The sequence below is a fragment of the Canis lupus genome, chromosome 22 (assembly GCF_048164855.1).
Source record: "Canis lupus baileyi chromosome 22, mCanLup2.hap1, whole genome shotgun sequence".
Classification (NCBI taxonomy): domain Eukaryota; kingdom Metazoa; phylum Chordata; class Mammalia; order Carnivora; family Canidae; genus Canis; species Canis lupus.
In genome coordinates this window covers 51,057,344-51,074,067 of record NC_132859.1, presented here as the reverse complement: position 1 = coordinate 51,074,067, position 16,724 = coordinate 51,057,344, and the positions used below count along the sequence as shown (strand labels likewise).

Sequence of the window (16,724 nt, the reverse complement as noted above, 5' to 3'; positions counted from 1 at the left end):
GGGTGAGCTCAGGAAGGCTGATGTTGAAGGAGATGAGTATTATTAACCTCAGCCACCTGCCTTTCTGGATACAGTGAAACCATTAGCAGCTGGATGAAGTTCCTTGCTTTGGGTCAAAGAGGGACTGAGGGTGATGCCTCAGGTTCCCTGTATTTACATGCAAGAATCAGCGGCTATGAAATGCAGCCTCCCATGCAGCCCACTGACCTCAGTCACTGGCAGAACCACTTATGAGCTGGGGGTAGAAGGATAAAGACTAGTTCACTGAAGCATGCAGACCCATAAATCTCACTATCACCTTCCTAGAGTCCAAATTAGACCACTTAGGCCTTTAAAGCATAATCCCCAAAACTCCAGGGTTACTGAAAAAGAACAGGAAAGGCTCATGAATCACTTCTTTGCCAAAAATTACCAGATATTGTACAAAATTAATATCTAGTCCTTCCTCTCAGGAAGTCCAGGGTCAACATATGAGTTAGATAAACATTTACCTTTAAAAACGACCAATCCAGAAATTTTAAAAAACAAAAAGTGTTTTGTTTTATTCCCAGGTTATTGTTTTTATCTGAATTAGTTGCCAATGTTTACAAAGTTTGAGTTCACACATACACACACAAACACACAACCAGCTACTCTTCTAGAGAGACTGGGTGATCTGGCCATCTTAGGACCACGTTTCTTGCCAGGGTCAGTGACAGGAGAGGGTGCAGTAGCTGCTTTCAGACAGATGTTCCCTCCACTTCTCCAGAACCCTCAGCAGCATCCTGGTCTCCCAGAATTAATTAATAAAAAAATATTTTCTTTGGGAGAAGAAATTTCAGTGTATATCTCTGTATTGATATACCACTCGCTAGACTAAATAATCAAGAGGGGAAAAAGCATATAAGCACACAAAATTAGGGAACAGCCCCAGATATAGAGGAAAAAGTTAGATAAAACAGATGATTTTCTATGAATGTATAAATCACCAAAACTAAACCCAGAAAGAGAGCAAATCTAAAAGAGCACCAGGCTTAGGTAGTTTTACAGGACAATTTCACCAAAATTTGAAAAAACAGATCATTTCAAAAGCATTTAAACTGGCTAAAGCAGAGAAAAGAAAAAGCTTTTAATAAAGCTAAAGAAAGTACTAAAACAACTTGATAAGGATTACATTTAAAAACAAAATTACACACTAGTCTCACAAATGACAATGTAAAATGACTAAGTTAAATATTAATACAATCTGGCTACACATTAACAGAGTTTTCAATGATGATTCAATAATATAAAAACTTACTAGAATTCATATTAACAGGTCAAGGAAAAACATCTACATGATAATTTCACAGACACTAAAACAGCATTTGATAAATTCAAGAACCATTTTTGATTTAAAAAACAAACAGCAACAACACACCCTGTAGTAAAATAACTAGTGTGGCAAAAATATTAAAAGTATTCTCAGTAAAGTAAGGAACAAGACATCATCCCTTGTATATATTCTGTTCTAGAAATATAATGCAACCAAAAATGAGAAACAAGAGATATAAAAAAGTAGAAAACATGGGATGAAATTCATATTATTTGTAACTGACATATGATATCTGAAATTCCAAGAGAACCAACTGCAAAAACAACTAGAAACAATGATTACATAAGTTGCTGCTTACAAAATTAGTAAATACAATAATAGAAATATGTAATATAAGGAAGGATTCTATTTTCAACAACAAAAAAGATCAAGTAATTAGAAATAAATTACAGGATTTTTAAACAAACCACATTTTATTTTATTTTTTAAAAAATATTTTATTTGTTTACTCATGAGAGACACAGAGAGAAAGAGGCAGAGACACAGGCAGAGGGAGAAGCAGGCCCCATGCAGGGAGCCCGATGCAGGACTGGATCCCAGGTCTCCAGGATCACACCCCGGGCCAAAGGTGGCACTAAACCACTGAGCCACAGGGCTGCCCAACAAACCATATTTTAAAAGACATTTCTGAGACAACTGGAGAAATGTGTATGTGTATTGGGTATTAAATTACTAAGAGGCAATAAATTGTTAATTTTGATAAATATAAAGAATTTTTGATAAATATAGCAATGAGATTATATATATTTCAAAAGTCCCTATTTAAGCTATACTGTGAAGTAGCTATGTATAAAATTGTTTTAAAATATTCTAGTCCCCCATCCTACAAAAATATGGAGGGAGGAGAGACAAATGATTCAAGATCAGCAAAAAATGGCTGTTTAAGAAGACCTGATGGATATACATCGAGGTTCATTATATTGTCTTCCCTTTTGTTTATCTGAAATGTGCCAAACAAAGGCAAGTCATGAGAGACCCAAAGGTATACAATAGGCTTATAAAAACACACAAAAATTGCCACCTAACAATTAAAAATGCAAATTAAAGCTACAAATCAGATGTCATTTTCATCAATCAGGTAGAAAAAAAGATTAAAATATTTGAGAACATTAAGTATTGACAGGAAGGGGAGGCAATTGACACTGCTGGGGAAAGTACCCATCAGTACATTGGAGGGCACTTTGGCCTCACCTTTCAAAATTATAAACACACACTCCTTGGTCCAGCAATTCCACTTCTTAGTTATCTACTCTACGTATACTATTTGAATACGTATTTTCTGCCACCTACTATGTTCATGCACTGGAGACAGAAAAATGGAAGAAACAATGGCCCTGCTCTCTTAGGGCTTCCATTCTTATAGGGGAGGAGACAACTAATAAAGCAAGTCAAGTACACAGACAATTGCAAGGTCAAGAGAGAGAGATAAAAGTGTGATGATAAAAGCAAATAGAACACGGGCGTTGGGAGTGGCAAGAAGTCTATTTTGAATGGGCTGGTCTCAGGGAGGGCCTCTCTGAGGATGTGACAGTTGAGCAGAGACCTGGGTGAAGGAGAAAACAAAAGGAGACGAATGTCCAGGAGAGCATTCCAAGAAATAGGGAAGGAAGACATGGGGTAACACAAATTTGGCTTTCCTGCCATCTGCTTTTCTTTTTATCACCTAAGAGCCCTTCATTCCTCCAAAGGATATGAGTACCAATTGAATGTCTTTCTCCTGATACAAAAAAACAAAAACAAAAACAAAAACAAAGCATATCATTTTAATACCGTACATCTTTCCAGGAAGGTACCAGGCCAGCACTGTTTCCCCCAAACACTAATGTGCCTAACAATTTCATTTCTTCAAAGAAAGAATTCCCAAACTTATCTAGGTGTTAGATAAAAACCGATTAAACAAACAAACAAACAAAAAACCCCACAAAAGTACATCAAAGCTACTTATGAGTCTTTAGTGCAGATAACCTTTCCACAAAAAGAGAACAAATTAGTTTCACAAAAGACACTGAGCAGTGTAAAGATAACTTTACACACACACACACAGACACACACAAATACTGTCAGTTCTTGCCCTTCAGGAAGAATGTTAACAGAGGAGAGACTACAATTCGTTCCATGACTTTTTAAACAATGAGGTTAAAATATTAAAGTGTCTATTTGGATACATATTTCTATTTTTTTCAATTTCATGATCTTTTAGGCAATGATATTTTTAGGGACTATTTGGATAAATATTTGACACTGAAGCAGCCAGCGTCAATTAAGGACATTCCAGTTGACCCCAAAAGAAATGACTCTGCAACACCTGAGAACGTTACATACTAACTTCTTCAAAACCGTGAAAGATCCAGATTTCAAAACTGCCTTGAATGATACGTTCTGAGAACAGCCAGATTAATTATGGAGCCAGCATACGGGGAGAAATTTGTCCCTATGAAATACACTACCTTAGTCTTGAAATCAACTCTACCTGGACACATTCATCCCCTACTCAGAGGGAGAAATCAAAACGCTAAAAGACTTCCAGATTCTCCAACTCTAGATTCTCCGTGTAGACAAATTTCAAGCACCACTAGCCATCCGCACACCCACCCACAGGTTTCCCTCCAACAGCTGAGGATGCGGCATACCCTTGGCGACAGCACACCATTTAACCTTTCCCCCAAAGGCCTCATTAGTTCTGGGCAGAGAATGCCACTTCTTGACAACTAGTTACCGGAGAAACTCAGCAAAGTGAGAACCGGGACCAGGTAAGCTTCCGCAGACGCCAGCCCAGCGCGAGGGGCGGTGGGTCCTGAGCTCCCTGCAGAGCTGAGGCGAAGGATCCCAGCTGCCCGGATCTGCAGCCCACCGCTCCGCGTCCCCCCTTCCTTGCGGGGCGTCCGGGGGCCGCAGCAGGGGCGCCCCCGGGCCCTCCCCCACTCCTCCCCCGCGCCGGGTGGCGACCGCCCGCGGCTCGCAGCCCCTGGGAGGGACGCTGGTCCAGCCCGCGGACGGGGTCCCACTGGTCACCCGGGAAGGGTAGGGGCGCGGCGCTGGGCTCCACGGGGGGCCGGAGGGGGGCACCGGAGGGTGGAAGGACGGTCGGGGCGCTCCCGCAGGCAGGTACCTGAGGGAAGGATGCCCGCGGGCCACACCTGCGGGCCAGGCGAGGGAGAGCGGCGGAGGGAGGCTGGGAGAGGACGCCGGAGGGTGGAGGGTCGGCGGGGGGCGCTCCCATCAGCAAGAACCTCGCGGAGAGGCGGGGGCCCAGGGGCTGCGTGCCTGCCAGGTCTGGCCGGCCCCGGCGCCCCACCTCACCTGCCCAGCGCCCGCTTCATGCCCGCGTCCGCGGCGCAGCGCGGCTCCGAGGGCCCCTTGCCCGCCAGGCGCAGCTTCTGTTTCAGGCGGCAGGCGGCGTCCAGCGCCGCGGCGGCCGAGCCGGAGGAGGATGAGCCCGAGGCGGCGCAGCGCTCATGCTCCAAGGCGACGGGCTCGGCCCGCTTCCTCATCCCGCGGCCGACACGGCCAGCTGCCGACGGTGCCCGCTCGCTTCGCCCGCCCGCGCCGCAGTCGCAGTCGCCGCCACTCACGGGAGCCGCAGCCGCCGGGAGCCCGCAGCCCCTAGCATCCCAGCCCCAGGCCGCGGCGGCGGCCGTACGGACCGGCGCCCGGGACGGGGCAGCCGCGCCGGCCAATCAGCGCCCGGCTCCCGTCGGCCCCGCCCCCGCCGTGCTTCCGCGGGGAGCGCGCCCCGCGACGCCGGCGCACACCTGCGGCCATTTTGGAGAAGGGCGGCCGAAGCCTTGCAGGGCGTCACGGTGCGGGCAGGGCCAGGGGACCAGTGATGCTGGCGGGGATGGGCTGGTGGGCGCAGGGGCGGGGTTGCCTGAGCCGGGGTCCCCGGCGCCGCGAGCGGACGCGCCTGGCTCTGCCCCGGGTCGAGGGCCCGCGCCGCGGGGACAGCTGGCTCTTCCATCTCCCGCTCTGGCTCGGGTTCACTAGGGCTGGAGACCCAGTGGGAGGGAACCCCTCGGAAACCTGTTTATGAGGACAGAAAGCAGAAGGTAACAAACCACCATCCTCATGATTTATAACTATTTTTCCCACAACAGTTTACTTTGAAAAATATGCTTTTAGGTACTTTTTGTTGGACACAAGCATATAAGTAATTTAACTTTTAACTTTGGGGCTGAACATATGAAAACCGAATTAAACAATTTACTTCTTAAAAACCATTTCATTTGAGATTTTTGTGAAGCATTTTAGTAGCAGCTGGTGGCGGTCCGCCTTGCTGCGCACTCAATGAGTCAAACTTGATTTGGGCTTGTAGGTTCCAGCCCTGGATTGGGTGTGGGGATTACTTAAAAATCTTAAAAAAAAAAAAAAAAAAAAAACTATATCAAATGTGAAACCCAAGTTAAGAACTAATTCAACTCATCTCACAAAGAGTAGTTTCACACAGTTAATTTTACAGCTTTGGCATTCTTTAATATGGCATTATTTCTTAGAAACGATCTACAACTGAGAGATTTGCTTACTTATTATAAAGTGAACTTTCACCATTTCAACATTTGTGTCACTTGAAAACTATTGGCAACTGATAATTTAAAATCAATTAGAAATGCTTTTATAGGGATCCTGGGGTGGATCAGCAGTTTACGCCTGCCTTGGGCCCAGGGTGTGATCCTGCAGTCTTGGGATCGAGTCCAACATCAGGCTCCTTGCATGGAGCCTGCTTCTCCCAATGCCTGTGTCTCTGTCTCTCTCTCTCTCTCTCTCTCTCTCTCTCTCTGTTTCTCATGAATAAATAAAATCTTAAAAAAAAAAAAGAAATGCTTTTATAAAATCAATAGCTCCTATTAGCTTTGTAATGATACTTGTAAATTGCCAAAGAATTTCATTGACTGTGGTACAGAAATTCCACAACCAGCGTTCATAATTGTGTGGATATCTTCAAATACTCATTTTGAATTTATTTAAAGGTTTTATTTATTTATTTATGAGAGACACACAGAGAGGGTAGAGGGTCGACGGAGGGGCACTCTCATCAGCAAGAAACTCACGGAGAGGAGGGGGCCCAGGGACTGTGGCAGAGACACAGGCAGAGGGAGAAGCAGGCTTCCCTCAAGGAGCCCCATGTCCCCAGGCATCCCCTCTTTTAGAATTTAAATGGTGAATTCTTTAAAGTGTTATACCAACACATATTGGAGATTAGGAATCCAGAAACTGAGTTTAAAAAAAAAAAATTTGACCCTATTACTCACAAAATCCTCTTTAATAGAAAAAAAAAGCAAAGTGAGGGATATTGAACCTGGCTGGCATTAGGCCTAGTCTTCAGCTCTTGGTCCTGGAGGGGCGAAGGGCCAGGCCACTCCAAGGTAGACACTTTGGCTTGATTATTTTGAGCTGAAGGCCATCAAGACCCTATGGACTTCCTCCCTATGGAAGAAGCTTTTTGTCCCTCCCTTAACTACACAGGAGAATCTAAATTGGAGTCTTTCCCAGAATAATGTTTATTACCAGAGACAAATTTTACCTGAGTGACCCATCTATATGGCAAGGCAAGCATTTAATTACCAGACTTCAGCCTGTGACTTGCATTCTTTCCCTTCAAAGTCCCAGACCCCTACCGGATTCTCTTTAGTTCAAGATAATATATAACTTTATTTTGCCCAATTGTCCTTGGAATTTCCATATCAATGTGAATTTCCTGTAGGCAGGAAACTAAGTTTGATTTTCTCCTATTAATCTGTCCTATAGCAATTTGGTTCTTAATACAGAAGAGGACCTAGAAGGGGACAGGAAGTTCTTGCTCTCTGATATTCCACATTCACTGTCCATGTGGTCTGTTTTTAAATACAACCCTACACTGATGACACCCACATTGTATCTCTAGTCCACACTCCTTCCTTGAATTGCAGGTTCCTCTAATGGTTTACTCATTCACTCATTTCACCTAAAGTTATGTTCAAAGCTGAGCTCCCAACTCTTTCCCCACCCCTACTCCATGTGTAACCTTCCTGCTTCAGGAATGGTAGCCTTGTATTTGCATTTCCTTAGGCCAAAACTCTGGGATCATCCTTGAATCTTCTTATGCCTGATTCAGCACTCCTTTCAAAATCTATCCAGGATGCAACCACTTCTCACCACCTCCTCCATCCACATGCTGGGCCAAGTTGCCATCCTCTCTCACTCGAATTATTTTAACAATAATTTTAATAAGTGGTCTCCTGCCTCCACCTTTGCCAACTTTTGCTTACTTTGCCGTCAGAAAGGTCCATGTAAAGATGTAGGTCCAGTCCTGTCACTTGTTTTGCTCAAAAATACCTATATATAGTTCCCCAACTCACTCAAGTTTTCTTTAAAACAGAAAGCTTATGATAGGGCCTACAGGGTCCTACCTGGCATGGCCTCAAGCCCTCATTCTGATCTCAGCCACTAGAGTCTCCCTCCCTTACATTTTTTTTTTTTAAGATTTTATTTATTTATTCGTGAGAGATAGAAGCAGAGACATAGGCAGAGGGAAAAGCAGGCTCCTTGAGGGGAGCCTGAGCCACCCAGGAGTCCCTCCCTCCCTTACTTTGCTCCAGTGTCACTGCCTCCTTGCTGATGCAGGGGCCCCGGAGAGGTATGGTTGGCATTTGTGTGAGTCACCCAATCCCCCTCCTTGGGACCTTTGCACTTGCATTCCTGCTGCACGTGTAATTCTCTGCCTATCCTATGGCCCCACCTGCACATGGTTTATTCCCTCCCCACTACAGGTCTGTGCCTTCTCTGAACACTAACTCCAAACCCTCAGATCCTCTCATCATCACTGACTACAGAATTATTTACCTGCCCTGGCTTATTTTTCTTAGCACTAAACTAATAAATTTATCATCAATATATCTGTATCCCACACTGGAACATAGACTCTGAGAACAAGAACTTTGTTCACTACTTTATATTCAGTGTCTAGAACAATGCGCAGTATATAGTAGGCACTTCATAAATATTTGCTGAAGGAGTAAAGAGTCATTACAACCCTTCAGAAGTCCATACCGTTGGCCCCATTGTATAGGTAAGGACCTGAAATTAAAAAGGTTTATGACACAGGAAGGTTGTGGATACTGGCGATTTTTGGCATGCAATCCTGTAGCACAGTCCATTACAGATCTGTGTATTTAATAACACTTAGGTAAGTTATGCCTTACTGTAGAGCTGAAAAGGAAATTTCACTTAATTTAAAGATTCAAAGGCTTTGTAGGCCATTCCCATGCTCATTCTCCAGATTACACATCTATTGTATATATATTTGCAAAAGAGAAGGTTTCTAGAGTTAGCTGGAATGAATCCAGTAATATTACCTTTTTAAAAATATTGCTTTGTAAAAGGTAGCCAAGTAAAACAAATCGTTTGTATAGCAGTCATTTCTTTGATAGAATCAAATCTATGCGGTTATGAAAATTTCCGTAATCATGTAGGTAAGATTATGGCTGTGTGAATTTGTGTTAATCTAGGGTATTTTCCCCTTCTGTAGACTTTGTGATTAGAGTTATTTTAAAAGCGTTTTAAAATTACTCCTTGGGCAGCCCAGGTGGCTCAGCGATTTAGTGCCTCCTTCGGCCCAGGGCCTGATCCTGGAGACCCAGGATCGAGTCCCATGTCAGGCTCCCTGCATGGAGCCTGCTTTTCCCTCTGCCTCTCTCTCTCTCTGTGTGTCTCTCATGAATAAATAAGAATCTTAAAAAAAAATAAATAAAATTACTCCTTTAACATCAAAGGTGGTACTGGGAGTTGCAATCTTAAATCTAAAGTCTGACTGGGCAGCCCCGGCGGTGCAGCGGTTTAGCGCTCCCTGCGGCCCAGGGCGTGATCCTGGAGACCGTGGATCGAGTCCCGCGTCGGGCTCCCTGCATGGAGCCTGCTTCTCCCTCTGCCTGTGTCTCTGCCTCTCTCTCTCTTTCTGTGTCACTATAAATAAATAAATAAATAAATAAATAAATAAATAAATAAATAAAACATCTTTAAAAAAATAAATAAAGCTCTTCTTTAAAAAAAAAAAAAGTCAGTAACTTGAGAAGCGGCGTGACCTTGGAAGTTCTGTTGTTGGCTCCCTGGCTGAGTCAGTCCCGGGTGCGAGCCCCCAGGGTCGGCTCAGAGTCTACTCGAAGAAAAAGAAGTTACATATCTTGCTTTCTAATCAGTACCAAGAGTCTTAGAAGCACCACCTGACGATTAATCATGAGAATTAAATGAATGTCACAGCCCCTACCACACAGGAGATACCCAATAAGAGTTGGTTCCCCTTTTCTAGTTAACAAAAACCCACCTGCAAAACTAAAACGAAATGCTATGTCCTAAGATTAAAGCACACCCAGTTTCTGAGCGTTCCTTCTCAACCTCAGAGTGAACCCCCTTGGTCATAAATAAAAATGAATGAATAAATGGAAAAAAGAAGTTGCGAGATAAGCATCCATCGCGAGCTGCGAGTCTGCTCAGACCAGGTGGATCGCAGCCGGGGAGCCGGCCTGGGGCAGTACGCGGCACCCACCCCCCGCCTCCGCCCCTCCTAGAGTGCGGCTGCGCGGCGGCGGCAACTGTCCCTTGGCCGCCGCCGTAGGCCGCGAGGCCCAGAGCGCGTTTCTATTGGTTGGGCGTGTTTGGCGCCAAAGAGCCGGGCGGAGGCGAGTGTCGGCCGCTGTGGGACCGGGAACCGTGGGAGCCCCGGGCGGCGTGCGTGACCCCGGCGACTGTTGGCGTGAGAGCCGGCGGTCGACGTGGGCCTCGGGACCGGAGCGCGTAGGCTATGTTCTGCGAGAAGGCCATGGAACTGGTCCGCGAGCTGCATCGCGCGCCAGAAGGGCAGCTGCCGGCCTTCAATGTGAGGGAGGACGCGGGGAAGCGGGCTAGTCTTGCTGAGGGGCCGGGGCGGGGGCGGGGGCCGGGGCCGGGGCCGGGGCCGGGGCCGGGGCCGGGGCCGGGGCCGGGGCCGGGGAGGGTAGGCGACCCTGGGGTTCTGCCCTGTCCCTGCAGACCCGGATGTGGGACTGGATCCTGAGATCTTGGAGGCCGGGTTTTCTCGCGGGGCCTGCTCTGAAGTCGGAAACAGACATTTTGGAACACGGGAAAGCAAGATTTAGCAGGAAAAAGAGAGCACCCCTGTTTTTGCCAGCGAGTTGGTGAATTCTCTGGGTCTGTTTCCCCCCGTGTTTTCCACGCAGAGCAGTACTGCGGGGCTTTGTGTCTGACCGAGCGTTTCTCGGTGCCGGTGACAATCCAGATTTGTTGCGCGCTCGGGCGGGAGCGAGGCCTCTGCGCCAGGCGGGGACCCTGACTGCGTCGTGGGGCCTCGGGCAGTTCCGCAAGCTTTCGGTGCCGGCTTTGTCTTGTGCAAAAAATGGGGAAGCGTGAGGGCTCCTAAGGGCGGCGCAGCCCAGGTTCTCCGGCCTGTGCCCGACAGTAGCGGCGAAGTCCGTGTTTTGTACTTATTTCTACCACGGCTGCTGCTACGACTTGTTACTAATAATATGTGTCTGTTACTTACCCCGACAGGGTACTAAGCACCTGGCCTCTGTTATTGTTATTCTCCTAAGAACCCTTTGAGATTTAAAGCATTTCTTCCAGCCCTGTACACAAAGGCTTGGGGAGATTGAGTATCGTGCCCGTGGCCAGCAAGAAGTGGAACTAAGATTTGAACCCTTGCAGTCCGGCTCCGGATCTGGACTCTAAATTCTACACTTGTCTACCTTCCACAGCATAGGGCAGCGGCTGGGTGGATGCCAGGGCATGTGCTCCCCTGCCAGGGACAGGGGCACAAAGAGTATTAGGATGCACCGTGAGGACACCAGAGAGGTGTACATAGGAGCACAAGGAGGAATACTGGGATGAACCTGGCGTCGAGGAGGGGGCATTTGGCCCACGCCTGGAAGGATGAGATCCCCACCCTGAGAAGGAAGATAGGCATTGCATCCCAAGGATACAGCCGCACAGAGACCCATGGTCACGTAGGAAGGAGTGACTGAGGTGTGCAGAGGCTACAAAGGTGTGTTCTAGGCGGAGGAGCGCCGGGTATTCACGTATAAGGCATTTGGAAGCCAGTAAAGGATTTTAGACAGGGGAGTGTTAGGGAAGGTTTTATGTTTTGAGGATAATGATGGCAGCACGATGCGGAACAGATTGGAAACAAGGAAGAATGGTGGCAGGGAGATGGTTATGGGTGGTTCTGATCGCTCTCAGACCTGCTGTAAGAGCTGGGTGTGATCCAAACTATGTCTGGTCACTGGGCCCACAAATCAGTGTCTGGGTTTCTGAGACAAGGCAAGTAGGACTTACACCTGCTAGAACAGGAGTGGAGATGGGGTGGGTAATGAATGAAAGGGAGAAATCAGAGGGTCTTGGGGGGATTTTCTCTGAGTTACAACATCAGAGTTCAGGAGAAGTGTTTAGGGAAAGGTGAGGTTTTTTTGTTTTTTTTTTGTTTAAGATTTTATTTATTAGAGACAGAGAGAGAGACAGGCAGGCAGGCAGGGAGCCCGACGTGGGACTCGATCCCGGGTTTCCAGGATCATGCCCTGGGTTAAAGGCGGCGCTAAACTGCTGAGCCACTGGGGCTGCCCTGAGTTTTGTTTTGAACGTTAAAAAGCGCCTGGTCAAACAGGTCATTTTGCAGATGAGACTGAGCCAAGAGAAATTAAAGATCAATTAAGGGACTGTCTGAACATACAGCATATTGGAGCAGAGCCTCACCTCCGACACAGGTTTCCTAGATTACTGTTCTTTTAGAACAGTTACCTCATTTAAAAAGCTAGGAGACAATAGTGGGAAGTTCAGAGATTCTGGAATGCCAAGGTGTGTAGGCTGTAAAATATGACTCCATACTGCAGTCAGACAGCTGGGCACTTTGAAGGTCATCTAACATAAGAGGAAATAAGCCCAAAGAGGCACAGGCTTGTCAGCAGAAACTGGCCACACCAGCCCTGCAACTGGCTCTTCAGACCCTTAGTCCATCCAGCTCTCTGTTTCACACAAATTTTAAGTGTTGGTTTACCACTTTTGGGAGAGCTGGGGCGGGACTTAGAAGTTATAAAATCACTCCTTTTTCTAGGTCTTAGTTTGGCAGAGCACCTTTTGCACATGCACCTTCTACTGACAGACCCACCTGCCAGCCAGGTGACTGACTCAGTAGCCTGGAAGACTCAGCCTAGGGAGGCTGACTGCTCTGACACAGCCAAGCAGGGACAGGCCAATCCATCTGATTGATCTGAGGGCTGATAGGCCCATTACCCACATGACTCTTCAAGAATCATTCCTCCCAGGAAGATGATAGTCACTGGATTTAGAGCAGGAACTCTGCCTTGTTCATTCCAGGATCTCTCAAGGTTAGTTGCTGTGTTCAGCAAATTGAAATGATTGTCCACTTTCTATATGCAGAACTGGTAATAGTTTAAGTGAGTTTTTAGGAAAATTACCGTAGGCTCCCAGCCTGACATGGGAATACAAAACAGTGCAATTTTTCACTACAGATTTAAAAAAAAAAATTAAATATGAAATCATTTTTATAAAATTGTCTATTTTTATAGAACTATTTTACACATCTTTTGTATACCTGTAGATCTATTAATCATGCAGGAGTTTCAGCTATTCCTTAAAATATTATTTGCTGATAAAAGAAATATTTAACAATTCTTTTTTTTTTTTAAGATTTTATTTATTTATTCACGAGAGACACACAGAGAGAGGCAGAGACATAGGCAGAGGTAGCACCAGGCTCCTTGAGGGGACCCCAGTGTAGGACTGGATCCTGAGACTCCAGGATTATGCCCTCAGCTGAAGGCAGACACTTAACCACTGAGCCACCAGGCATCTGTGTGTCTGTCTCTCTTTTTTTTTTTTTTAATATTTTTTTCTTTTATTTTCAATTTATGATAGAGAGAGAGAGAGAGGCAGAGACACAGGCAGAGGGAGAAGCAGGCTCCATGCACCGGGAGCCTGACGTGGGATTCGATCCCGGGTCTCCAGGATCGCACCCTGGGCCAAAGGCAGGCGCCAAACCGCTGCGCCACCCAGGGATCCCTCTCTTTTTTTTTTTTTTTTAAAGATTTTATTTATCTATTTGACAGAGAGCACAAACAGGGGAAGCAGCAGGCAGAGGAAGAAGGAGGAACAGGCTTCCCACAAAACAGGGAGCCCCATGCAGGGCTTGATCTCAGGACCCTGGGATTATAACCCGAGCTCGAGGCAGATGCTTAATCGACTGAGTGACCCAGGCACCCCTATTTAACTGAATTCTAATAAATCAGACTTCTCCATGCTCTCTTTTTAACTACTTAATGAAAGGGAAGACAGAGGTCATGCTTAGGTTTTTTATTGGGAATTATGTATTTTCTTATGTTTGAACAGGGTTAAGTTGTTTTGTAGTTATATTAATAATGCTAAAATGTTTTTGTTAATACATATATGTTGGCCCTAAAAATAGTTGGGTCACTTATCTTTGGATTGCTGACTACCTACTGTGTAATGTTTTTGAACTCCAAAATTTTAATGTTTGTATCCTTCCAAAGGAAAATCTTTAAAAAATTTGTCCCAAGATAGGTAGTAGAGAAATTCCTTTGGTCCTTCCATTGTTGCAAACCAAAAGTGTTTTTTTTTTTTTTAATTTTTTTATTTACTTATGATAGTCACAGAGAGAGAGAGAGGCAGAGACACAGGAAGAGATAGAAGCAGGCTCCATGCACCGGGAGCCCGACGTAGGATTCAGTCCCGGGTCTCCAGGATCGCACCCTGGGCCAAAGGCAGGCGCTAAACCGCTGCGCCACCCAGGGATCCCAAGTGTTTGTTTTTTGTAGTAATCTTTTGAGATCTGTTTTCATTAAAGTTATTTACATACTTTTGTCATGCCTTATTGCTTCTATATAGGACTGTTGTGTGGGTTTTTTTGTGGTTAATTTTATTGAGATACTAATTTATAACAACAAAATAAAATTTAGCAGAATGTTTTAATTTTACAACTGTGTACGTCCTTGTAAGCAGCACCACAGTCAAGATTTCTGTCACCCCAAGAATTCCCTTCTCCCTTTCTGTGGCTCCCTACCACCTCCAGCCTTAGGCAACCACAGATGTACTTTCTGTGACTACAGATTATATTTGTCTTTTTGAGGGGGAGGGTCTAGATTCAGTGTGCCAGGAGATGCATACTTTTTCTATAAAGGGCCAGCAGGGATCATACAGTATGTATTCCTTTGTATCTGACTTCTTTTGCTTAGTACGATGTATTTGAGAATATCCTTAATCAGTATGTTGATGGTGTTGTATTGTCCGTACTTCATTCCCTTTTATAATGCTTTTTTTTTTTTTTTTTTTAAGATTTTATTCATTTATTCATGAGAGACACAGAGAAAGAGGCAGAGACACAGGCAGAGGGAGAAGCAGTCTCCATGCAGGGAGCCTGACATGGGACTCGATCCCGGTACTCCAGGATCACGCCCTGGGCTGAAGGCGGTGCTAAACCACTGAGCCACCCAAGGATCCCTATAATGCTTTTTTGGTCTATTTTTTTATTGTAGTAAAATATATATAACATGAAATCTTCCATTTTAACCATTTTTATTTTATTTTTAAAAGATTTTTTTATTTCTTTATCACGAGAGACAGAGAGAGAGGCAGAGGAAGAAGCAGGCTCCATGCAGGGAGCCCGATATGGGACTCAATCCTGGGACTCCAGGATCACGCCCTGAGCCAAAGGCAGCTGCTCAATCGCTGAGCCACCCAGGCACCCATTTTAACTATTTTTAAGTGTACACTTCAGCGCTTTCAATTACATTCATATCCTTGTGCAACCATCACTCTTCTTCGAAAACTTTTTCATCAACCCAGACAGAAACTCTGTAACTATTAAGCAATAGCTCCCTACTTCCCTCTTGCCCCAGCCCCCAGTAACCTCTAATCTACTTTCCATCTCCATGAATTTGCCTATTTTAGATATTTTAGGTAAGTGGAATCACACAATATTTTTCCTTTTGTATATGGTTAACTTCACTTAGAATACTGTTTACAAAGTTCATCCATGTTGTTGCACACTGTACTACATTCCTTTTTCTCTACAGATAATAGCCCTTTGAATGGATATACCATATTTGGTTTATTGGTTCATCAGTTGAGGGATATATGGGTGTTTTCACTTTGGGGCTGCCATAAATAATGCTGCTCTGAACATTTATGTACATAGTTTTTTTTTTTTTAAGATTTATTTATTTATGATAGAGAGAGAGAGAGAGAGAGAGGCAGAGACACAGGAGGAGGGAGAAGCAGGCTGCATGCCGAGAGCCTGACGTGGGACTCGATCCCGGGACTCCAGGATCGCGCCCTGGGCCAAAGGCAGGTGCCAAACCGCTGAGCCACCCAGGGATCCCCCTATGTACATAGTTTTTGAATGAATATGTATTTTCAAGTCTCGAGTGTTTAAGAGTGGAATTGCTGGGTAATATGGTAATTCTATGTTTAACTTTTTGAAGAATCATACTGCTTTTCATAGGGCTGTACCAATATTCCTACCTCTAATGTATGAGAGTTCTAATTTCTCCTCATCCTTACCGACACTTGCTATAGCCACCCCTGTAAGGCATAAATGGATTATTGTTTTTTAATAAGAAATGTAGAGTAGATCAAACGTTGCTATAGACTTGGAGGAATTAATGGATGTGTATCGATATCATTTTATGTGTTCTAGGAGGATGGACTCAGGCAAGTTCTGGAGGAGATGAAAGCTTTATATGAACAAAACCAGTCTGATGTGTAAGTTTTATGAGATTGATATTTTTTAAAAGCTTAAGAAATATGATACTGAAATCAGATAATGTCACATCAGTTTTTAGATACGATTTTTAAAAATTTCTATTTACTTATTTTTTAAAGATTTTATTTATTTGAGAGAGAGAGTGAACATGAATGAGCAGAGAGAGGGAGAAGCAAACTCCCCACTGAGCAGGGAGCCCAATGCGAGGCCTGAGCCAAAGATAGATGCTTAACCGACTGAGCCACTCAGGTGCCCCATGATTTTTTTTTTTAATTCTCTGTGAGCCTGATCATACTGTAGCTATACAGGACTGAAGGGATTTGTGTTGACCACCCTAAATGTATACAGATTCGAATCATGCGTGGTACATAGTAGATGCTCAATAAATATTTGTTATTTGAATGATATCACTTGCAAGGAATTAGAGTGAATCTAGAAGAGATGAGATAGGAGCAAATAAAGATCCTAACAGTGAAACAAAATAGTTTCCACTGCTCACTTTCACTAAGAGCTGCCTTAGTGCATTAAAGGGAGAACATTCAATTTATAGACTTGGTAGGAGCAGCAGTGATTTCCAAGCTTGTGCACGGTTCACCAAGAACCAATGCTAATGGA

At 44.9% G+C, this 16,724-nt stretch overlaps 2 protein-coding genes across 16 annotated transcripts in view; one reads left to right on the top strand and one right to left on the bottom strand.

Annotated features, from left to right (window-relative positions):
* ABHD12 (abhydrolase domain containing 12, lysophospholipase) overlaps positions 1–5,012 on the bottom strand; it is a 66,507-nt gene extending 61,495 nt beyond the window's left edge. For 2 of the 6 annotated variants that reach the window (XM_072793615.1, XM_072793622.1), the window contains exon 1: positions 4,655–5,000. In XM_072793615.1, the coding sequence (XP_072649716.1) occupies positions 4,655–4,845 (191 nt within the window). In that variant the 5' untranslated portion in view covers positions 4,846–5,000. The other 4 variants (XM_072793617.1, XM_072793616.1, XM_072793619.1 and 1 more) reach the window with 4 other exon arrangements.
* Positions 5,013–9,967: 4,955 nt separating this feature from the next.
* The window catches only part of GINS1 (GINS complex subunit 1), a 41,147-nt gene continuing 34,390 nt past the window's right edge, over positions 9,968–16,724 (top strand). For 5 of the 10 annotated variants that reach the window (XR_012015247.1, XR_012015246.1, XM_072793600.1 and 2 more), the window contains exons 1-2: positions 9,970–10,199; positions 16,044–16,108. Coding sequence is in view for 8 of the 10 variants with exons in the window: in XM_072793600.1 (XP_072649701.1) it covers positions 10,125–10,199; positions 16,044–16,108 (140 nt within the window). In the remaining 2 variants the exon portion in view is untranslated. Of the gene's footprint in view, positions 10,200–10,351; positions 10,511–11,073; positions 11,361–12,481; positions 12,697–16,043; positions 16,109–16,724 lie in introns of those variants that run through there. The other 5 variants (XM_072793596.1, XM_072793597.1, XM_072793595.1 and 2 more) reach the window with 5 other exon arrangements.